The 24,852-nt window shown below is 37.8% G+C and overlaps 1 protein-coding gene across 1 annotated transcript in view; it reads left to right on the top strand.

Annotated features, from left to right (window-relative positions):
- Nucleotides 1-782: 782 nt before the first annotated feature.
- The window catches only part of LOC150090808 (uncharacterized), a 791,939-nt gene continuing 767,869 nt past the window's right edge, over nt 783-24,852 (top strand). Inside the window, exon 1 of the mRNA XM_090372970.1 lies at nt 783-1,100. Coding sequence (XP_090229096.1) covers nt 1,004-1,100 — 97 coding nt within the window. The 5' untranslated portion in view covers nt 783-1,003. The remainder of the gene's footprint in view (nt 1,101-24,852) is intronic.

Below are 24,852 nucleotides of genomic sequence, written 5' to 3'. Positions count from 1 at the left end.
TTCTCGCATTATTAACGGGATTCGAACTGAGGTCTTTTCCATCTGGTGTGAGAGGACGGCGATGACTGTGCTGCACGTGAGGGCAGTAGCCAAAATAAAGAAAGAAGAATTATAATTTTTAAAGAAATTAAACGTTTTTAATTCTTATATTAATGCAGAGAAATAATATAATTAAGAAGTTTTTCTAAAATAATAATGTTCATTTTGCTGGTTGAAATTTTTTTACTTTCCTGCCTTCCTTTCTTGTTTTCCTACCTTTGTAAATAATGCAACTTTTCATTTCTAGATATCTTTAAATTATTCCTTGTTTGGAACAGCCCTTAACCCTTTTGCTACAGGAAGTCAAAATAAACACTTTCGCTTATGGCGTGAAACTCAGTCAGGGTCACTTTTTTTTTTTTTTTTAACTCTCTCTCTCTCTCTCACTGCGGCTGGCATTTCTCAGAGCGTTCACTGCTTGTCTCCGTTGGTCTCTCCCAGTGTGTTCCCATCCCTTTTCTAGTAAATGTGTTGACTCTCCTTTGATGACTAGCATGTATTGCAACAATGCATTCCATGATGAACCGTTATAATCCTAGTCAAGAAGTTCTAGGCCGCCTTTTATCGCATAATTGTGATATGGTGGAGTACTATGCCACATCTTGAAACAATTTCTTCTTCCGAGTTCGTCAGGCCAGTTACCCAGTCGCTGCAGTTTATATTAATGTGCGTCTGCTGATAATGGGTCACACGGGCTAGTGGATCATATTACACCTCCCACCCTGAAAGGGACCCGCGTGGGCGCATGCGAAGAAAATTATCTGGCATAGAAGGGCGACTGTCCTCTATCAATATAAGCAGAGACGTTGAATGTTTTTGTAGTATAAAGACCAGCCTGCTGGTCTGCATAAGCTTTCCATAGAAACTTGTACACTTGAATTCTCTCATAATAATGTAGGAAGCATCAAACTAGTTCGCGTTTACTTGAGGTTGCTTAAACACTCAAGTTTTGCATATATTAACCATGTTTCTACTACAAAACTGTGTCGTTAATGTAGTCATCGTCGTTTTTAGTTGTTGTTTAACATTAACTTTTGCTCAGGAATTCCCGGAACCAGATGGTAAGTGTCATTTGCTTAACTTACAGTGTGTACAGTGACGAGGAGTCACGTATCATCTACAGTCTTTCCCACAGATACAAAGATCCTTGTGCTATTCGTAAGCTGAAACTGGTTCTCATAATCAAATAAATAGCTGTTAATTTAATTACCCGTTTTCAAATGTTCAGCCGTCTAACATAATAAAAGTATTGAAAATTCATTTATATTTAATATTACTTACTCTTTGCTGATGATTTCAATTAGGATTATTATAAAGAACCGCACAATTTATATTAAACAAGTTGCTGTATAACGGGACAAAAATTGGTCAATCTGTATTGGCAAGTCGCGAGTTAATTTTAAAAGTTTAGTTTGAAGTCTGTATGAAATTATTATATCCAGGAACTAGTCTAGTGATGATGATGATCGTCTGTCATTTACATATATTTCATCTAATGAAAAGATTAGACCTTGTAACTAAGAAAAATTAGTTTGATCCCTCCTAATGTTGGTCAATCTGTATTGGCAGGTCGCGAGTTATTTTTAAAAGTTTAGTTTGAAGTCTGTGTGAAATTATTATATCCAGGAACTGGTCTAGTGATGATGATGATCGTCTGTCATTTACATATATTTCAACTAATTGAAAAGATTAGATTGTAACTAGGAAAAATTAGTTTCATCCCTCTCAATGTTGAATGTTGAAACGATGGACTACAAGAAATCTGGACTATTACAGACAATAGAAGGCCGTCGATTACTTATAATTTACACCGATCGCTCATGTATTAAAATTTTAGTGAACCAACATATCATTCACACTTTCCTGGAAGCATTAATTAAACATCTTCATGTATGTTGTATGAATGGAAAGAATAGTGGTTTTCATATAACGGATCCCTTCCCTCTCCTTTCAGACATTCACCTTAGATATTTTGCAACCATGTACGCTGATTTTGAATAACGAATACATATAATCACTGCCACTTTTTCATATTTTGCAATGTAGTCTCAAAGTATTGTTGTTGAGTATTTAGTTATCCAGAACAGTTAATTTAACAAGGTCATTGATCACCCAAATATTTTCTGTTGAAAGGATGAATTCTCTATATCAAAACAATATATTCTACAGTAGAATCCACTTAAATCGACGAATTTTTGAATCATTGAAATTCTCTACGTATTTCAATGATTCAAACACACAGAGTTAATTTGTTTTAAATTAGCGCACAGTTTGAACTATGCGGTTCAATATATCGTGTCAGAAGGTTGCGTATTTTCTAAAATACACTTTTCTGCTAAAAAGGAACCAAAAAATAAAGCAATAACTGGCGCGCAAAATTGTTATAAACCGCTAAAGATTATTAATGTTCTTTAGTACTATACATGGATCGGTTATCTGTTTGTTCTTTTGTAACCACATAATCAGATACTAATGAATTTCAGTTAAATGAATGATAAAGTTACAGTTGCCAGGATGGTGTATTTTGAGAAAGGTATAAATATACTGCATTTAGAAAAAATAAAATAAATAATTATATTATTATAATTATGTACACATATAGAAATCTAATGTATAAATTAAGCTCTAGATATAGCTAAATGTATGCATACTGAATTAATAGAAAGGAGTGCTAATATATATATATAATTGCAAATGTGGAAAACCGCGTTTTGATCCAAAATTTCATATCCAGAATATCAGCAGCTAATAATAAAGAGAAATAAATCTAGTATAATGTTTTATGGTTCAATTCAAAACAGCCATAATTACATTATAGATACAGTGCACGCCGCTTACTGTGATCATAGATATGTTATCATTCGTGTAACGTTGTCACTCTTATGAAGTCCGTATCAGATTTGTAGTAATACATATAAAAAAAGTCGTTTATTGTAATCATATCTTCGATTTTTGTTATCAATTTTTTGCCTTATTGTGGTTTACAGATGTGCAGTGGAAGTGATTAGGTAACATGTCGATTTATTCTTGAATTCAGACACTGCGTGGCTAGTTACTGATGTTGCTTCTTACAGTTGCATGGTTTTGTGTTGTATTGAAAGTGTTGTATCTGTACTCTCCTACCAGTTAGTTTTACAGCAGAGCATTAATCCTTTCCTTTGATTTTAATATTTTCTTTATTTGGTTTTAATGGTTTGTATGGATTTACAGAAACATTATTGTTACTTGATTGTAACGTCCACATACACCTTTATATGCACACATTTCTGCTCTGCATTAATAAACGATGCTGAACAGCTGTTTACTTGTTCCCGTCGGTTATCAATTCAACTGAGTTTCCAAGTGATCACAATAAGCGGAGTTCGCTTATAACAAATAAATAAATAAGTAATCTTTATTACTGCTAAGCTCCGTAAAAGAACTAGGAACTTAAGTTCGTACATGCTATTACTTGATATATTACTTGTTACTTTGTTAGGGCCTTGGTTATCTGGCTTTAGAAATACTACCTGTCATTTATGGATTTAGCAGCCTTTCAGAGAATAGATTCATTGCTGACAATCTCTTTTTCATTATTTTATTTCCCCTTCATACTGGTGGATTATTGTTGTGATATTTCAATTTTTAAACTTCGGCTTGGTTTAATGTTTTGGATTGCCGACGTCTTTTTAGTTGGCAATATCTATCCCTGCGCTTTTAGCGTATAATTTTACTGTTGAAATTTGTCGTATTTCACTCTTGAATTTTTAGCTAGTTTCTTCAGTGGCTTCTAAATTTATCCTTTTAGGTTTTAAAATAATTTTGGCTTTGCGCTTTTATATTTAAAATTTTATTTTATGGTTTCTATACTTCTCTTATAACCGTTCATTTCTAATATATATAATTATGTACTTAATGTTTATTACGTATATAATATATTCATAAATTAATTAAAATTTTACATATTTATCTGAACATAATATTTAGACAGAATATTCTGATCATGGAGGCGATCTGGAGGCCACACTTTAAGAAAGACATAGAGCTTTTAGAAAAGGTTCAGAGGAGGGTAACCAGATTGGTGAGAGGTGCTAATCGATGCTCATATGAAGAACGGCGTAGAAGATGCGGACTATAAAGCACAGACCTGAAGTCTGGTTGCATGGTGTCAGTAAAATGAACGGGGAGGTATATTTTCACTGGTAGAAGAGAGAACTAGGGGACACAAATGCAAAATTTTAGGGAGTAACATAAGGTTATGATCTCATGAAGTTTATTTTCTGGCAGTGTGTTGTTGGTCATTGGAATGAATTGCCTGCCACGGTGATCGAGACGGAGAGTTTAGTAAAGTTCAAAGGGGAATTGGATAGACATTTTTTGGCGACGGGAAGGTATTGAGTGATAGATTTTTTTTTTTTTTTTGGCAGATCTGGATCAGACACTAAACGAAGAGTACCCAGAAAAAGTTCGTTCCTTTGCATCATTTAGCCATTATAATACTAATACCAATAATATTATTTATACGCATTGTTATCAATAATTTATATGGAATGTCCGTTCTCAATGTTCATTATCGATAATTAGTTATAACAGTGTGCTGAAAACGTGCTAAAAATTTAGCACAGGGCACCGATCTGTTCTGTTGATTTAGACCATATGCCATGATCTTAATTTATTCATTAGATTTTTGCAGCAGGTGTTCCAACACAAAATGCAGGATCTCGAGACCATGGAAAAACTGTTTATTACATTGTTTATTAAATTTGTTTATATTCGTTTTAACTGAAGCTCCTATTTTCAGACGTGATAATCTCACTTGGGATTATTGACAAAAAGTAGTCAACAGAAGATATTAAAAAAACTGAATGGAAATTGTGTTATGTAACTTATAGATATGTGGCTGGACATAGCCAAGTGGTCAATGCGAGAGAACAGAAGTATACGCGTTTGAGTGGACAGTGGTTCAAGCTCGCATGACTGTTAAATACGGTTAACTATTGCAATTATTGTCGAAATGATTAATTGTAAACTCTTCTGACCTAGTGGTTGTGCTGGAGTATAAACAGAACTTTTTTTTATTAAAATTTTTAGCAAAAGCTTATTTCCCAGTACTCACCTCATGAGTACTGGGAAATAAGCTTTTGCTAAAAATTTTAATGGGTAAACAAACAGTACTTTAAGGGCCCGGACAAACGGGACTGTTGTAAGAAGTAAAATTTTAAAGCATTTAATTGCATTTCATTTACTGTAATTATTTCTCTTTTCGTTTATTACTCTCAGCCATTCATATTAAAATACTCCGCGGTCATTTTCTTATATTTGCTGTATATACGGCACATATTAGAAAATGACTTTTAAAAATATAGGCGTGCGTCAGCAGCCCAAACTAAATCCAGCCATTGCTCATATTATTAATTCAATTATGTTGGAAGCAATATTAGCATCATTAAGCGTAAGAATTCTTTTTCCTAATTCTTTTTCCTTTGAACTATACATTAGCGTTGTCTGTTTTTTTTTTTTTTTTTTCTGGTGCAGTGTTCTTTTGACGCGATATGTATTTTGCATGTTATTCACTAATTCTCAAAGAAATGATCGCCAGCACTTAATCATGTCAGTTGACTCTTTCCAAGAATCAGATGACTTGTTTGGAGCGATCTACCTTCGAACTCCTTCAACGGCCGGAAGAATATTTAAAGATCCCTTCAAGTGAGGTTGTAGTTAGTCGATTTCGGGCGGAGGGTGTAGAGTTTTTCACTTCTCGCAACATCCAAATCTGCCCACGAATATACACTTCCACAAACAAAAAACCAATACACGGATATGAGTAATAAGCTCTGGTGATATTAAACGAATGATTTCATTTGGGTTGCAAGTTGGAATGAGAGCCGAGTACAATAGTAAGTGCATGGACATAGCTATTGAATGAGGACTATGTTATTGATTAATATATATTCAAAAATGAAGGGTGCCATAATGTGTCGGGGCTAAAGATAGAGCTGAAAGAGACGAGGCTAGATGTATGATGACGGAAGAAGAAACTGCAACATTTCAAGGGATAGAATGTAGGTGAAGCGGAAAGTTAAGAAAAAGAAAATTAAAAGTAACTGGATGAAGTAAGTGGCTGAAACTGGATATTAAGTTAATAAAAAGAATTTAAAAGAGTGTCATGCTTATGAGGCTGAAGCATGGGCAGTAAAGAAAGAGAATACACTGGTCGGCATCGATTTCCTCCCTGAAATAATTTCTACAGATTCTCGTGTGAGATATGTTCAAAAATTCACATATATGTTTAAAAAGTTCCCATCACCCTCAGTTTTCAAATATCGTAGGTTAATGACCGAAAACCAACACCTGTAGTTGGTTTAATCATCTTTTCCATCTATTTTATATATTCATTTTTTTTTCTAGAACATTCGGGAGCTTTCTACAACATTTGAGAACGTTCTGAAACGTTCTAAAATATTATCTCGTGGGGAAGAAAGGTCGGGATGTTTCTGGAAGGTTCTAGAGCTTTCGACGGAGTTCTCTACAAACGTTGTGAGTTCTATTTTCGCAAACATTTTCGTGTTTGCAAACAAACTAAGCAAACATTTTCGTGTTTCTAAATGTGTATGTGTTTCTGAGAGCGAGTGGTAAACAAAGTGAACAAGTGTTTTTTTGAATTAGTGTTCGTAAGCGAGTGTGTGCATAAGTGTAAATCGTGAACTGTGTTTAAATTAGAAATAAAAATCTGCAATGTGTTCTACTCTAAGGCCGGTTCTTCGCGATGGTACAATGCCAGTGCCAAAGCCACTAGAAACTTATGGACTTGACTCTGATTCAGGATCGGAAAAAGAGTCTCCAGAAGACGCAGAACCCAGAAAGTACAGATCCAAACTTTTCAAATTTTGATATTGCAAAGCCACATCTAATCACTCAGGCAGAATTGAACGATTTGGTCAGAGATTTGGACCTCTCCAAAGCCAAGGTTAGTTACTAGGATCACGGCTTCAGCAGTGGAATCTTCTTGAAAAGGGTGTCAAGGAAGAGCCAATCTAACGTAATGACTATAGGAAGAGCCAATCTAACATAACGACTATTGCTCCATTGATGGTGTTTTGGTTTATTGTAATAATATCCAGGAATTAATGAAACACTTACATCGCGAGCACGTCCACGAGCAGCGGAAGCTTTTCATTGATTCATCCAAGGTCAGTTTGAAAGCAGTTTTACCCCATAATGGAAATAAGTATCCATCTATATCAGTGGTTTTCAACCGGGGTGCCGCAACAACATTCCAAGGGTGCCACGTAATTTGGGTTTAAGTATTTAAACTTATTATTTTTTAATTTATATCTTTATTTCATTATATAAAGGTATACAGTTTCTTTTTAATTTTGTGGTGATCTATAATTGATGTTTACTTAGTGCCTCTATATAAAGAATAAAATTATATACTGTATATATATAATTTGTATTATGAAATGTAAATTTTTATAATTATATTATTATAATAAATAACATATATATTTTTTAATATTATGTATATATATACACACACACAGAGAATCAGATCTAACAGGCAGAAAATTAAGCAGGGGTGCCGCAATATAAAATAAATTACTTAGGAGTGCTGTTACTAAAAAAACGTCGAAAACCACTGATCTATACCATTGGCCCATGCAGTTCCCATGAAGGAAACGTACAAGAACCTGCAAGTTCTTTTTCAAAAAGTATGCTATCAAGAATAAAGATGAAATATCTGTGCCGACCTAAAAGTAGTAGCTTTGCTGATTGGGTTGCAAGGTGGATACACTAAATACTGCTGCTGCTTTTTATGCGAGTGAGACCGCCGAGAGCGAAGGATTGTAACTGCGGAGTAAAAAAAAAAGTCGAGACCGTTCAGAAACTACTCCAGACCAGAAAAATGTAGCACATCCTCCTTTGGTGGATAAGTCAAAAATCTGTTTACTTCCATTGCACATCAAGCTAGGTTTGATAAAAAAAATATTTGTGAAAGCGATGGTCAAAAAATGAGAAGAATTTTCCTGTTTGAGGCAAAATTTTCCTGCAATCAGTGAGGCTAAGATAAAAGAGGGAATTTTTGCGGGTCCTCATATCAAACTGTTATTTCAAGATGAGGAATTCATTAAAAAATTAAATGCTATAGAAATAAAAGCCTGGAAGGCATTCTAAAACGTCTTCCTGAACAATAAGACTTCACATAATTTCAGTGAAATTGTGGATGAGCTAATTTATCATACAGAGAGTCGGGATGTAACATGTCGTTAAAGCTGCATTTCCTACATTCCCATTTAGACTGTTTTCCTGAAAACTTTGGAGCTGTCTCCGACGAACACGGTGAAAAATTTCACCAAGATATTTCTCAAATCTAAAAGAGATACCTGGGATAACATTTTCTTAAAATATGTGAAATCTTTTTTTACTAGAAACTTAGTTATTGACTTTAATCCCTTCCTTAAAATTGGTGGGTGTTACAGCAATATGTTTGCCATGTTTGAATTCAGCAACGTGAAACCCACAAGAATCATCCTGAATTTTAACAGGGAGTGAACAAAAAATTTTTTGCCGACCGGTGATATAGCGGCTCTTGAGATAGCGCTGTGGAGGAGGCTTGAAAAGTTGAAATGGAGATAGGGTTACAAATGAGAAAGTATTGAGAAATTTAAGAGAAAATCGAAGTACGGTAAATGCTATAAGGAGAAAGAAAAATTGCTTTGGATATGAACTGAGGTGGCAGAGTTTGTTTCTTTGTTTTTAGGCTTCGACGGAATTTCCCCACTTGTTCTCAAAACCTGATCTCCATTACTCTACTCTACTCCTGCTCTGTGTCGCCTTTTTACACTCTTGTGCCGTTTTCCTCTTTTGTGTGGTTGTTCATATTCATCCAATTCCTGCATAAATGGTGAAAAATCCTTCTTTTCTAATTATCATCCCCTTGCGCTGACTTAACTCTTTTTAAAGTAATGGAGAAATCCATCAACGGCCAACTGTTACTATATCTCGAAATCACTTTCCATGTGATCGAGGATTGTCAGTTATTACAAAGGGGGTCGTTCGATTCTGTCAGTGTCTATCCGCCGTTGATATCTTGTCTAATGGTATTCATCTTTGGACATATTCAGTCTAAGTCAACAAATTCAACATAAATTCAAACCTAAGTATTCCGCGTGTTTTGTGCTTTTTTTTTTTTTTTTTTCCAGTTCACTTTCTTGTGTAGTAAGTATAACTAGCAAACTATTTTAGGATCATGGCAAGCGGGATAACACATCCATGCTAACCATATTATTCGAGCAAACACCCAGAACGAAAAATAAAAAAATATATAAAAATTAGTATCATTCTTCTTCTTCTTTATCTTCGCCTTCTTCCCACGTTTATGTTGGGTCGGCATTTCCGTCCTTAATTATTTTCCTCCATTCCTCCCTATCCTGGGCTTCCTCTCTCCTCCATCCTCTCTCTTTTAAATCCTCTGCCACCTTGTCCTTCCATCTCAGCTTAGGTCTCCCCCTCTTCCTCTTCCCTGTCACCTCTAACTTTTCACACCTCTTCCCCACATACTCCTCACTTCTTCGTTCCACATGTCCAAGCCACCTCAACCTAGATTCCTGCATTTTTTTACTCAGAGGCCCACCTTGACCGTACCTCTACTGTAGTCATTTCTTATCCTGTCCTTCCTCGTCACACCACACATTCATCTTAGCATCCTCATCTCCGCCACTTCCATCTTCTTTTCCTGAGCCCTTGTAATCGCCCATGTCTCCGCACCGTACATCAATGCTAGTATAACCACGGTTTTATACATTCTTCCCTTCATTCTACAATTTACTTTCTTATCACACAGCACCCCACTAATCTTTCTCCAGTTTAACTATCCACATTGCACTCTATGCTGTATTTCTGCACTCAATCCTCCGTCCCTCTCAACGCTCGATCCCAGATACTTAAATTTCGAAACTGATAGTAGCTTTTCCTCCTGCAGTTTTATAGAACTCCCATCTTCTCCATTCAATACCATATATTCTGTATTTATTCTACTTATCCTCATGCCTCTCTCTCTCTCTTCCAACGCTTTCCTGCATTCCTCCAATTTCTTCTCTACCTTTCCTTGGGATGGTTCGCACAGTACGATATCATCCGCGAACAGCATACTCCATGGTGCTTTACTCTTCACTTCTCTCACCAACACATTCATTACCAGATCAAACAGATATGGGCTAAGAGCTGATCCCTGGTGCAGTCCAACTTTTACAGAGAACCCCTCAGTCATACCTACACTACTCTTAACCTGAGTCACCGCTCCCTCGTACATTTCTTTCACAAGCCTTGCGTACTTTTCTGATGTACCCTTCTCCCTCATGCATCTCCATACCTCTTGTCTGGGCACTCTATCATATGCTTTTTCCAGGTCAATGAACACCATGTGCAACTCTACTTGCGTCTCCCTGTATCTTTCCATCACCTTCCTTAAAGCGAAGACCGCTTCTGTTGTTCCTTATAATGATACTAATAAAAATTAGTATCATTATAAGAGTTATATATTTTAGTTTTTAGTATTTCACATTTATTCAGTATATTAGAAAAATAAAATGTCTTACTTTCTTAGCTTAGACGCACTGGATATACGGGAATGCATTAAGTCAGTGTCTCCCAACGTGGTCCGCGTAGCTTGTGCAGTCAGCGACCTAACGTATGTTTTCTACATATCAAAACCATTATATTAATACTATTAAACATTATATTTAACTATTAATTATATTACCCTAGAGCACTCATCCATACATGTGTATTATGTCTGAAAATTGTTTATGTTGTCTGGTCGGTTTGCCTGTTTTGCTTGACGGAAAAACCGAGATTCAAGTAAAAAAAAAAAAAAAAACTCTTTGCTATATATCAGTATATTAGAAAAATAAAATGTCTTACTTTCTTAGCTTAGACGCACTGGATATAGTCTGAGACTGACTGTATAGTCTGTGCTAGTCTGAGACTGACTAGCACAGCTACAGTGTTAAAAAGTTCCTCGTGTTATTGATGGAATTCTAGCCCAGATCATTTCCATACGGTATGGGGAGACGGTGATTATAACCACTGTGCTACCGTGAGAGTGCATTTAAAAATATTTATTAATATATTTTCATGCATAGGTTCTTTTTTATTGTGGTCTGTGGCCTCTCCCTCAAATATAAAAATGGCCGCGGTTTCTGCTTCAAATATAAAAGTGATCAGATTTGAAAGAAAGGTTCGGAGACACTACTACATTAGGCCTTCAGAACATAGCTGTTATTAGCCATCTTTATTTATTACAACTGTGTTCACAACTAATAACCTAATAATAATTGTGTTATTAGCCAATGAGTTGGCACCTTTTCGAAATCTTTTATTCAAAGATTGTGGAATATAGTAGTCCTAATTTTTTTTTTTTTTTTAACGTTAAATACAGAAATTTTATATTGCGTTTTAATTACACATAACAATTTATTAAATGTTATTTATTCTGAAAAAAATTACTTCAAGGACCTCGGTAATAACTATTCATTTTTAGTTTAGGACCATATCAACGTCATAATTTAAGACATTGTGGCACGTAATACAAGTAGTAAATAAATAATCTCTTTATATTCTGGGACGACTACATAAGGCCAGAGAAGTTAATAGTTTCGTAAGTTGCTACTTTCTAAAAAAAACAGAATAATATCAATTCGCCTCAAAATACACTGTAAATATAATTTTTTTTTATTTGCCATTGTGCAAGAATGAACATGGCATACTTAAATGCAGTGACTCGTTTCGAGACCGAAAAAAAGTAAAGTGTGTTTAGAGTCTAACGGCCCAGGGGTTTCCCCCATCTCCACATTATATACATTGTTTGTGTGTCGCAGTACACTGTCAATACCAGAGATTTTATAAAGTGTATAGGGATTGGTAGGCATGTAGTGTTGTGTACTGTTGTTCTTCTGACCTTTTAGCCGTTGGGTCCCTGTTGTGGCTCACCGTTACCACACTTTACCAAGGGGAGGCAGGTCACGTACCCTGTAGATTTTATAAGTACTCTGGCAGGCCCTGCCACCTAATTTCCGGAGATTTCATTGGCAAGGGCTTGTTGCGTAAAAAAAAAAAAAAAAAAAAAAATAGGGGCGAATGCTAGAAATAGAAAGGCCGAAAGAGGTTTATGTAACACGGTTTAAATTTGGACGTTACTAAATTTTGATGACCTGTATGGGGCGTACGCTGTCGGTTTAGGCAGAGTAGGGGGGGGGATTAAGGCTGGGGAAAATACAGAAATATGGGGATGATAGGGAAGGCGACCCCAGTAAGGTCATTGAGTCAGGCCCATGCTCCACCAGGGAGAAGAGAGGGCGGCGGGGCACCGCCGCCTAGGGAAGTGGGAACAAAGGTACCACGCAAAGCTTGGTACAGATCGCCAAGTGATATATGCGCAGCAGTGCTGCAGATGGCCAAATCCACTGTATGTAATTTCATCCAGTCTAGTGGAGTCCTAGGAGGATTGTCGCCCTCGGTGCTAGCACTCCGTTGGTTAGAAAATTCAGGTAGTGCGCAGAAGCGTTCTTCGTCTTGTGAACAGATCGTTCGCGAATCGCGACAGCGCGTTATACTCGTCCATGGTGTCCAACGTGTGTGATTCTTGTCCGTTGGGAAGATACCTGAGTGAAGTGATTAAAACGCTGCGGAGGTCGTCATGCAGGGGCACTCATACATGAGTGGGGACCAGTTCTCCAACCCCCCTTCACGCACAAGGCAGGGTCATCAGTGATGCCAAGTGCAGTTAATTTCCCTTTAATCGAGCCATGACCCTTTAACAGGTATGTGGTGAAGAGACTCGGTGAGAACCGTGGGAGAGATTCGGGGTACACCCTGTCAATGTTTGGGATGAATTTACGGATTATTTCTCCTTTGTTAGAAGCCGACCATCTTGCCTGCTGCAAATGTGCGTGAAGTCGTTTCTTTTCTGTGGTTCGGTTATTGCCAGAGTTGGCAGTGAAGTTCAAGGTGGTCTGATAAGCTTCCTTGGAAAGGTGGTACAGTAGTCTCCTTCGAGACCAGAGAGGTGGCAGCTTTATTTGGGGGTGGTATGGTATTCAGGTTCAATAAAAATATTCCCCCACTCCCCACCATCTCTTATACGCTGAGTGAAAAAATGGAAATGTAATTAAAAAGTTTCAGTCGTTGCGTTTACATGATGTAATCATTGTATCAACTGTTCTCGATCATATAATTAGTTCGGAAATAACAAACTGATAGAGTACCGTATTAAAAATTGTGGAATGTTCGATTATTCATTAATTTTTATATGTTTACGAATGAAGTTTAAATAAATGTTTAGCTAATTTGATGAATAAACTGAAGTAAAAATTCTTGAATTAAAGAATTGATAATTTTTGTCGTTAGTGTGAGTCGGCCTTTAACAATGGTCACACAAGCAGTTCTAATTTCAGCAGAGCAACGGCTGCAGATGGGAGAGCGGTGTATGACGCTTCAATTTAGCCACCTGCCGGCCTTCATTGCACGATTATTGCCATCTACTCCTCATTTGGAGAAGCGTGGATTCGATTCCCGTCGACGACTGGAGTGTTTCTAAAGGTCTCATTATTCGAGGCTGTAGTTAGTCGACCTCAGTCGGAGGATGTAAGGTTTTCAGCCCTTTGTTTTTTTGGAAAAAAACAAAGCTGAACTGGTGGCCGCTTTGGGCTGGCCAATCCAACTTGCTGACATTCATGTTCTCAATTCAGTCCGTCACAACGGGATCAGTATGACATGAGCAGGTATGGGCCTTCCCCTGGCGTGTTGCCACAATGTAGGTAATGCATCGTTGTCCAAGATATTTAGATAGACCTCAGCATTCATGGTTTTGTTCTAAACAACTAATGGTCCCAGGCCAACCCCAGCCCATCATGCTTCCTCTGTAAAACTTCATGCCAGGACGACCGGCAGGTAGCTTTTTTTTCGGGCATTCGCCACACCCAGGCACGACCCCAGACTGGTAGAAAAACTGTGCTTTGTGCTGTGACTCGTCACTCCAGGGCACAGCTTTCCATTGTAAGGCCCACAAAAAAAGGTGGGCCTTACACGAAACTAGACGTCTTATGGCATAAGTCCGTTGGTTAGAGAATTCAGGTAGTGCGCAGAAACGTTCTTCGTCTTGTGAACAGATCCTTGCGAATCGCGACAGCGCGTTATACTCCTCCATGGCGTCCAACGTGTGTGATTCTTTTCCGTTGGGAAGATACCTGAGTGAAGTGATTAAAACTTGATGATTATAGACGGCTGCCTTGGTAACCCATATCGTGTAGCGTCCTGTGTACTGTACTGGCGTTGATGTGTGTCCCAATCGTCTCACTGAGCTCTTGTGTGTTGCGACAACGTCGATCTGCGTTCCGATGGACATTCTTTGTAGGGCTCTTGTGTCACATTTCGTTATCTTCGGCGGTTTTCCTGATCGTTTCGTGACAGTTTCAGTACCAGTTCGCTCCCATTTGCAGATCACATCATCAATCGTCGACTTAGGGATCTTCAGTGACGATGAAATGTCATGTACAGACCGATTGTTTATATGGTATCCTATTATTATGCAACGCTGGAAGTCTGGTCTGTTAACTCTCTTGATTCGCTCATTGGTAACACAATTGGTATATTCACCTTCCTCCGCACACCTGGTTGAAAAGACCTGAGTTCGAAACTCATCGATGACGAGATTTTTTGAGTCTTTTTTTTTTTTTTTTTTCACAACGTGGCTGAGGTAGTCGGTCTCAGGCGAGGGCAGCATGGTCATTCTCCCTGAAGCTCGTCATGTCTAATGCTCTTACAACCCTACAACAACCAACCAACTTCGTTGATCGCGACTTCTCGCATTCACAATAATACTGTACTACTGTCTCCTCAAAGACGAACATATTTATAGTTGTCTCTGATATGTGACGCTTGGGTAGGACGTGATGAACTATCAATCGAGGAGGGGTATCTGGATATTAATGGTAGGCAGCGCATATAGCCAGCTACCAAATGTTAACTCATTTCATTCGCGTGCATGGTGGTGTTTCATGTACAGCGTTACTCGCTGTTTTAATTGCATAACTTTTGTTGTTTGTGCGTGTATACTAAGAATGACAGTGCATCATATTGAACATGTATATTTTATTTTAAGCGGCTCCTGAACATTAGTTTAACTCTGCTATTTACTCTATGATTATACAAGAAATTTGTAGAACGGCCAGCTGTGAATGTGAAGTTTATTTGCGTAGTATGCGTTGATTCTGTTGTGTTTTGTTTTTAACCACTTAACTACCAGAAAGCAGCGATCAACTGGAGCGCTGCCTCTGGATACCCGGCTTTGCCACGAGATGGAATAATTGCTGCACGTATTGCCCTATCCGAATAGGTAAGAATGAAGAAGATTCAAGAGGACAAAAGCTAAAACCTGTGGAAGCCAGTAATCCCATACCAACAAGAGTCCCAAAGGAGTAGTACCAGAGACAAATCCTGGTTCAAAAGAGGCTGGTAAATTCCGGGGCTAGCAAAAAAAAAAAAAAAAAAAACCCACACATAAAGGATACAGTAGAGTGCAAATCCCATCAGCCAAGTCAAAATTCAACTCAGGTGTCGGTTCAGGTATCAAGTCAGGTGTCAGCATCAAGTCAGATACTAGTTCAGGTATTAAGACTAGTGTCAAATCCAAGTAATCATCTCCGATTAGTGGAACCTATCCAAACACATCGAGTGATCACAATCTAATTGTTCCTGATTTCTCATCTAGACTGCATTTCAAATTAAGTAGACTAAATAGTAAGTTTATTTCAATAGTACCAATTCAGTAGTCAAAACTATGAGTAGTAGAGTAGAATTCTTCGGTGCATGTAAAACTGTCTATTAGTAAAAGCCCAAGAGACAGGTGTACATACAGCTAGTTGATATGTTAGTTTGGAGACATTTATGAACATCCAAACAGACAACTATGTGAAGATCAATAGAAGAGATTTGAGATACACACGTTAAGGATTCAGTGCGAAGACAGAAAGGTTTTCTGCCTTGTGAAGATATGAGTGCAAAATTTTGACGTACCCGAAAATTGTCTTGATTTTCCGAGAAATAGGTTTCATTTTCAAAGGCAGAAGATGAAATACAGGATGATAAATGAACGAATGTCTTATAAATGGGAGAAAAGAATTGGTTACATGTAGGCAGCCGCCTACATGTAACCAATCCTTTTCACTTTGGGTGTACAGATCGGAGTTTTCAACCCCAAATTCAAATAACTTTGATTCTTGAATTTAGAATTAAAGACCCATGTCCGGTTCAGCAAGCACGTAGTATAAAGATTAGAAGATATCAAAGTTTTATATCCTTGAATAGTAGAATGAATTACTTCAGGGAGGAACAGTGTAGTAACTGCACCTTTCGTGGATGTATCCCATCTAATTTGCCATAAATTAAGGAGATCATGAATACTCAAGAACACTCAAAGTGGATATGGAAGAGTCCAAATGGATTAACAACTAATGAAATTGACTTCATCCTCACTAACAAAAGATATAAAGTGAACAATGTTGCCGTCCTGAATAAGGTAAATGTTAGAAGTGATCACAGAATGGCAAGATGCACACTTGATATAGATGTAATAAAAGAAAAGAAAACACCACTGACTCTAATAAATAATACGGAGGTCTTTGAGGTAATAGAAGAGGAGAAAAAGCAGTATTTACTGGAACTTAGGAACAAATTTGAGCTTTGTCGATATCTTGGTCCTGCAGACCTTTCAGGACTAAGATATTGACGAGGAATACAATTTTTGAAAGTGATAAAGCCCAAGAAACCTATAGGTAAAAATAAATCCAAAGAAGAAAAAAATAGCCATAATGAACTGAAGACGACAAATGAACAGCAGGATAAACACTGACAAGAACAAAACTGAGTATACTGAGTTATGCAAAGCCATTAGAAAGAGACTCAGAGAGGACATAAGAAAATTTAACACAAGAAAAGTAGAACAAGCATAAAGGGAAAACAAAGGACTTAAATCAGCAGTCGTGAGCAGTGTTTGTGTGTGTGTGTGTGTGTGTGTGTGTGGTATGGTTGTTTATTGGCGCATTAGCTATAGTGCGCCTGCATGAGTAGTAATACAGAAAGACAAATGATACTGAATCTGAAGAATAGTTATGGTGTGCTTATAAACAGCAGGAGACTACTATAAAATATTATATAAGGAATGATTCCAGCAGTTGAGAACATGGATCACAAATTAGCAACACATACGACATACCCAATATCCTTCCTGGTGAGGTCGAACATGCACTGAAGAATTGAAAAGGCCCAGGTGAAGATGAAGTTACTGTAGAGTTGTTAAAATTAGGAGGAAGAGACACGACACAGAAACTGGCAAGACTCCTCACAAAATACATTAGGAAAGGCGTGACGCCTGAGTGGAATAATGCAAAGAGCAAGCTGTCTTTAGGACGGGATTCTCAACTATGGATCACCTTCACGTAATATCACAGCTAATGGAGAAAGAAAATGAATATAAAACACCACTATGCCTGACATTTATGAAAAGCTCATTTGACTCCATACAGCATAAGGCAATGTTTCGGGCGCTAGAAAGACAAGGCATAGATACCACATACATTATGATTTTTAAGAAAATATATGAGAACTCTACCTCCTTTATTAGACTAGACAAAGACAGTAGCAAATTAAAAATTGAGAAAGGAGTTCGACAAGGAGACACAATATCTCCGAAGTTGTTTACTACTGCCCTTGAAGAATGACATTGTGATCATTAGCATTAGCATTAGTAGAGGCATATGATGCAAGAAAGCAAGCTTATTCAGCATCAGCCAAAAAAAAAAAAAAAACACACACACACCACTCCCATTTCACCCCTCCGTTCGTTCGAAATACCTGTCCAGTTGAGCTTTAAATTTGTTTAGGCTATCAACTTCCACAACAAGTGATGGAAGTCGGTTCCACCAACCAACCACCCGCTGGCCAAAGGCAAATTTCCGCTCATCTATCCGACATCCGTCCTTCCTCAATTTGAATTTATGCCCTCTGAGGTGATTAATCTGAGCAAGATGAAGAATCCCATTGGCATTGAACATGCTCAAACCATTCAAAGCCTTATACACATCTATCAGATCACCTCGCCGGTGCCTAGTCTCCAGACTCTGTAATTTGCAAAACTTAAGCCTTTCTTCGTAAGAGCAACCCTTTGTTCCATTCACTAATCTTGTTGCCCTTCTCTGTACCCGTTCCAGCAGCTCTACATCCTTCTTGAAATGAGGCCTCCAGACCTGTATACAGTACTCAAGATGTGGCTTAACCATTGCCTTATACAAGGGAATAATCACCTCCTTATCCCTGCTAGAAAAATTCCTGTATATCATTGACAAGACACCATGAGCTACTCTTGCAGCTCGTCTGCACTGCTCAGAGAACTTCATATCTGCCTGTACAATTACCCCCAGGTCCTTTTCATTCTCCACCACTGTCAGTGTAGTACCGCAGAGTTGATAGCGTTGCTCTGGGGTTACTGTTTCCCATATGTAGTACTTTACATTTGTCAATGTTAAACTTCATTTGCCACCTCTCAGCCCATCTGTTCAACCTTTCCAGATCCTGTTGCAGCAGCATAGCGTCAGTAGTGTCCTTTTCAACCCTGCCAACCTTTGTATCATCTGCAAACTTGGACATTAAACTTGATATCCCATCATCAATATCATTCATAAACACCGAAAACAACAACGGACCCAACACTGAACCCTGAGGAACTCCACTAATAACATTAGTCCACATTGAGCAGTGTCCATTGATTACCACTCTCTATCTTCTGCCACTCAACCATCCCCTTATCCATAGCAGCAATTTGCCTCCAATGCCACACTGCTCCAATTTGTGCAGTAGTCTTCCATGTGCAACAGTATCAAAAGCCTTTCTAAGATCCAAATATATAATATCAAAGTTATTCCCTGCATCCAGTTCTTTTGTGACTACATCATAGTATCCAATCAAATTGGTCAGGCAAGACCTGCCCTTAACAAAACCATGGTGCGTCTGAGCTATAACTGAATTCTTGTCTAGATGATCCTGCAGTGCTTCTTTAACCAGTGCCTCCATTAATTTACCTGGAACAGAAGTTAAACTAACAGGTCTATAATTACTTGTGTCAGCCTTTGATCCTCCTTTGTGAATTGGGGTTACATTTGCACATCTCTAGTCTATGGGTACCTCCCCTGAGTCCAAAGAAGCTCTCATAATTATGGCTAGGGGTTTGCTTACTTCCTTTGCTGCCTCCTTTAATATAACTGGATAGATCCCATCCACCCCAGGTGCCTTTTTTATGTTTATCCTCAACAATCTCTCCTCCACTTTCCTCTCAGTTATTAACTGAGACCTGTATACAGTAGTCAAGATGTGGCCTAACCATTGCCTTATACAAGGGAATAATCACCTCCTTATCCCTGCTAGAAAAATTCCTGTATATCATTGACAAGACACCATGAGCTACTCTTGCAGCTCTTGCTACTCTTCGGGATCATAAGCCATGATCCCGAAAAATTAGACGAAAATCTTAATCAGTTATGCAGAGTTAGTAAGGATTTCGAACTAAAGATGAATATGGTTAAAAACAAAAGTAATGATGAACAAGCATGCCACAGGAAGGGATATAATCATTAAAGGAGTAGAAATTGAAAAGGTTTTATTCATATACTTAACTTGGACACGTCATTAGCTGTAATAATGATAAATGGTTGGAAGTCAAGAGGATAAATTTCGGATGGATATCATTGAGAAAATATAGTCACATACTGAGGAGCAATTTCCCAGTTTGTCTGAAATGTAAAATAATGGACCAACTTATACTCCCCACCATGACTTATGGAAGTGAAACTTGGGCATTCACCAAAAGAATGGAAGAGAAGCTGAAAATTATACAGCGAAGAATGGAACGAATTATATAAGGAATGAGACTGTTGGACACGTGGATTAGGCAGCAACTCAAGTAAAGGATATTCTTAGTAAAACTAAAGAACTGAAATGGACTTGGGCAGGACGCATAGCTCGAAGACATGATGACAGATGGAAGAAAATAACAGAATGGCACCAAAGATGAGCTAAAAGAAAACCTGGAAGACAACAACGGAGATGGACAGATGAAATTCAAGAGTTCGTGGGCAGTAAATAGATGATCATTGCACAAAACAGAAGGAACTGGAAAGTTGCTGGAGAGGCCTTCATCCTGCAGTGGATTGAAAATGGCTGATGATGATGAAGGAGATCATCCAACAGAGAATTTCCTGCTTTATGTCAATGTTTATATTGATGGTAATGCCGAGAAATTCTGTAGGAATGTTGTGATTTATACAGAAACCTCTATAGGCTAGATAAAGGTCAAGGGATAAAACCCCCAATTTGAAGTTTTATCCCAGCTAGAATTGTTAGTGCAGTGGTAGACAGTCTTGCAGGTCTAGATCATGACTAAGAGCATGAATCTTTGCATACGAGCAATGTTGATTGGATTTTGACTTTCTTAACTCATTGGAACCGCTCACTGGCAGCATACATAGTCATGTCGGCACGCGTAGCGCAGTTGTATCGTCACCGTCCTTCCCAAACCGGGTTAAAAATGCCCTGGTTCGAATCCCGTCGATGACGCGAGCAACTTTAATGGGCTTTTTTCATTCCGTGGCTGAGTTAGTCGGTCTCAGGCATAGATAGCAAGGTTTTCCCCCTAGAAACTGGGTTTTTTTCGTCCAGCAAAACAGGCAAATAGACTTGAGAACACACGCAATTTGAAAGACCTTTTGAAAACTGCTCTATAAACATTTTGCTATTTGTAATCTAACTGGGCATATATAAGAAATTATGGGTGGCCCTAATATAATAGTTTGAGTTTATATGTAGAGAGTTTTTCTTGTACTGGTAAGTCCCAGTCCCTGCCTATAAATTTTGATTAACGTGCCGGTATATATTTATATTTTTTTTTCACGAATTGTTTAGCATCAGAGGAAAATTTAGACAGTTATCTATGTTGACGCCCAGACATTAAATTTCTGCAAAAAGAGAGATTTGGAATTTATTAATTGTAATTTTTAGTGGCCTATGTAAATACGTTTACATTTAAAGATAAACATCTTTGTTTTAGTATGGGATATATGTAATTTATTGGTGACTGTCCACGCATAAAGATTAATAACTACATCATCCTTATATTTAAGATCGGAATGAGAATTTCCAGATATGACGGTAGTCAGGCAGGACCGATCCGAGGTATATTGGCATCCCAGGCGAGGAGGAATTCGTGCGTCCCCTTCCAGATAGAAAAAAATTAAGAAGATGTTTTTATTGAGTTAATATTTTTATTTTTGATAGAGAAAAGTTAAAAAGACAAATGTAAACACAAAAAAGACAACTAGAATATTTATAATGTTTTAATTGTCATATTAAAATATTAACAATAAAAATTTTACAAAAGAGCCAATTTTTTATAAGAACATTTATCAAAATACTAGTAGCGGGTTGCAGTTACGCTTGCCTTCAATTTATATAACAATAACAGTTTCTATAATTAAATTTCAGCCGCTCATGTGAAAGAATTGGGGTGCACATAGGATTGTAGCCAATCACCTATATTTATACCAAATTTCAAATCGGTATCCCATCTGGAAGTGGAAGTATTTGGAGACAGACTGACACTTCACAATACTTAATATCAGATACTTACAGAATAAATATCGATTTTACATTACGTTACAACAAGTTACATCAAAGATATTTAAAAATACAAAACAAATATTTAAGAAGAATTTTTTGTTTTTAACACCAAATGTCATATTTTTATCGAGTGCCAAACGAAATTCCTTTAATGCATTCCTTTCCTCGATTTTATATCAGAAAATTTATTAATGACATCGCTAAAATCCAAATTTGCAGCCACATCATTTGCAATTGATAGTATTGCTAATGAATTTAATCTTGCCTGCGACATTGATGATCGCAAATATGTTTTAATTAGCTTTAATTTGCTAAAACTCCTTTCCCCACTCGCTACAGTTAGTGGAATTATCAGCATAACTCTCAAAACTACCCATAAATTTGGCATCGTATCTTGTAATTTATTGTTATTTATAAATTTCAAAATACTTAAGTCTTTATCAGGTGTCAATATTGATTCTTAGCGGTGAAAGAATATGACGTTTTCACTGCAGACTCCTAAACACAAACCAAAAAAGAGCGCTTCCTTCTCGCTTGACAACCAACGCACTTATAGGGAGAAACTTCTTGAACGAATGCACGGAAAGAAGTAATCGCTACTTCAGCAAAAATGTAAACGGATATGCAGGAATGGACCAAATGGGAGCAATAAACTCTAGTCCGCAATAAGGATACTTGAAAAATAAAATCCTTGTAGCTACAAATAGGTTCAGATACAAATGGAAAGTTGGACATATGTTTTTCTCAATATATTAACCAGGCTCTACCCTGATATCCCTTTCAGGGTAGAGCCTGGAAGAAGGCAATAAAAGCGCCCCTTTCAAGGGAGCTACCATTGTTTCCAAACTCAGTCCATCTTTGAGGGGTGTGAGAGAAAATTTTCGGTTAGTCTGGTATTCCCGGGTTCTTTATCTATTTTCGCTAAAATCTTTGAACGGCGGGGGGGCCATTGCATCGGACGCATGCCACGTGATTGATGAATTTTCGGCTGTTTATTGCACTGTAGAGAAAGAAAGGGCCTTCACATCTTTCCCCAAATTTTTCGTTTTCCTCCCTTCCACGAAGCATATGCGCCCTCTCAAACCTTCGACACCCCCAATGTCATGCGCCCCCAAAGAGTCAGCTCCCCGGGCAACCGCCCGGGCTCGCCTCTAGCTCGGGCCGGCCCTGAGTCAGGTTATCAGTATAAGAAGTAGTGTGAATATTATCAGAATGTTGAAGGAGCCATCTGTTTATCCGATGGCCACACTAGGGGTTCCAAGGCGAATGTTTGGGATTACCTTTTGGAAACTGCTCTAGAAATATGTAGCTGATATGGGTAGCAGTAACCCAAAAGAAACGTACCAACTGTGTGGTACTACACTCAGAGAAGTGGAAAGTGAAAAAGACCTGGGGGTAATTGTGCAGTCAAATACGAAGTTTGCTGAGCTGTGCAGACGGGCTGCCAGGGCAGGTCATGGAGTCTTGTCAATGATATATAGGAATTTTGCTAGCAGGGACAGGGAGGTGATTATCCCGTTGTACAAGGCAAAGGTCAGGCCACACCTTGAGTACTGCGTACATGTCTGGAAGCCTCATTTTAGAAAGGATATAGGGTTGCTGGAACGAATACAGAGAAGGGAAACAAGACTGGTGAAGGGAACAAAGGGTTGCTCTTATGAAGAAAGGCTCAAGTCCTGAAAATTGCAGCTTCTGGAGACTTGGCACCTGTGTGAGGCGATCTGATTGAGGTGTTGTTGTTGTGTGAGGCGATCTGATTGAGGTGTATAAGGCCTTGAATGGGTTGAGCAAGCTGAAAGCTGATGGGATTTTTCCTCTTGCTCAGATTAAAAACCTGAGGAGGCATAGATTCAAGTTGAGGAAACACAGTTGTAGAATGGATGTGCGGAAGTTTGCCTTTAGCCAGCGGGTGATTGATTGGTGGAACCGACTTCCATCCTTTGGTGTGGAAGTTGATAGCCAAAATAAATTTAAGGCTGAGCAGAACAGGCATTTGGAACGAATGGAGGATTGAAATGTGATGTTTTTTTTTTTTTTTTTTTTGGCTGATGCTGCATAAGCTTGCTTTCTTGCATCGTATGCCTCTACTAATGCTAATGCTAATGCTATGTGTACATGGATGGTATTGATTATGTAGCCGAGCCATTCCTTGTTGTCTGTTTAGTATTGTACTGATAATTGGTTTCTCTGTATATGGCAGCGAGTTAGTTGTTAAAACTCTGACAATTTCAAAGAGCAAACCGAAAACCGGAAAATTCCCAACGAATTCCGCGAACTTTATCGTCTAATGTAGATAGAAAAATTATTAGGATTAAATAGGTGAGCAACAGTGTATATTTGTGTAAAATCTATATGTAATAAATTGCAAATATATTGGTATTAATTCATGTCTTTTTAACCATAAGGAAGTGCCTTAAATTTAACTTTTAGACATATAAATTTTAGACAATTTTTTAATGCTAAAAAGTTTGACTTATTCGTCGGAATATTCGATATGTCAAAAAGTCGGCAAGCTTTATTCTTCGGCCAATAACCTTTTTCGCTGAAGCCCCTGCATGGGATCGTGTGTACGCAACGTGTGGATTATTTTAGTTAGGATTGCTGAAACTCTTCACCTGGAATCAGAGCCGGCCCAAAAAGTTGCAGGGCCTAGGGTCTTCTGCAAAACTTATGCGAGGTATTTTTGTAATAGTGATTTTTTTTTTTTTTAATTTTTCAAATTTTACAGTAACTAAGACATAATTAAATAATTTTATATTATACTCAACAAAAATTTTAAATACGAATAATATTTAATACTTAATCAACAGTATTGTTTTGATCATTTGAGCGCGGGCCCTGTTCGACAGAACCGGTTAAACATGCTTGTGGCCGGCACTGTCTGGAATAAAACAAATCATATAACTTGGGAAAAGGGTATATGCAATCATATGCAAGGAAATTTACGTCTTATAAGGTTCTTCCAAATGACTGCGCCTATGCAAAACAAATTAATTCACATATTTATTTTAATATTTCTCTGTCCCTATGTGATCGTTATTGTTGTTGTTGTTGTCGGGTTTTAGACGCATCAGCGACTTAGATTATATTGCATTGTATATATATACCGAG

This window comes from Mastigoproctus giganteus, chromosome 1 (genome assembly GCF_048544385.1).
Source record: "Mastigoproctus giganteus isolate SK-2022 chromosome 1, ASM4854438v1, whole genome shotgun sequence".
Lineage (NCBI taxonomy): Eukaryota > Metazoa > Arthropoda > Arachnida > Uropygi > Thelyphonidae > Mastigoproctus > Mastigoproctus giganteus.
Note: the sequence above shows the minus strand (reverse complement) of the source record. Positions and strands in the feature narration are given on the sequence as shown.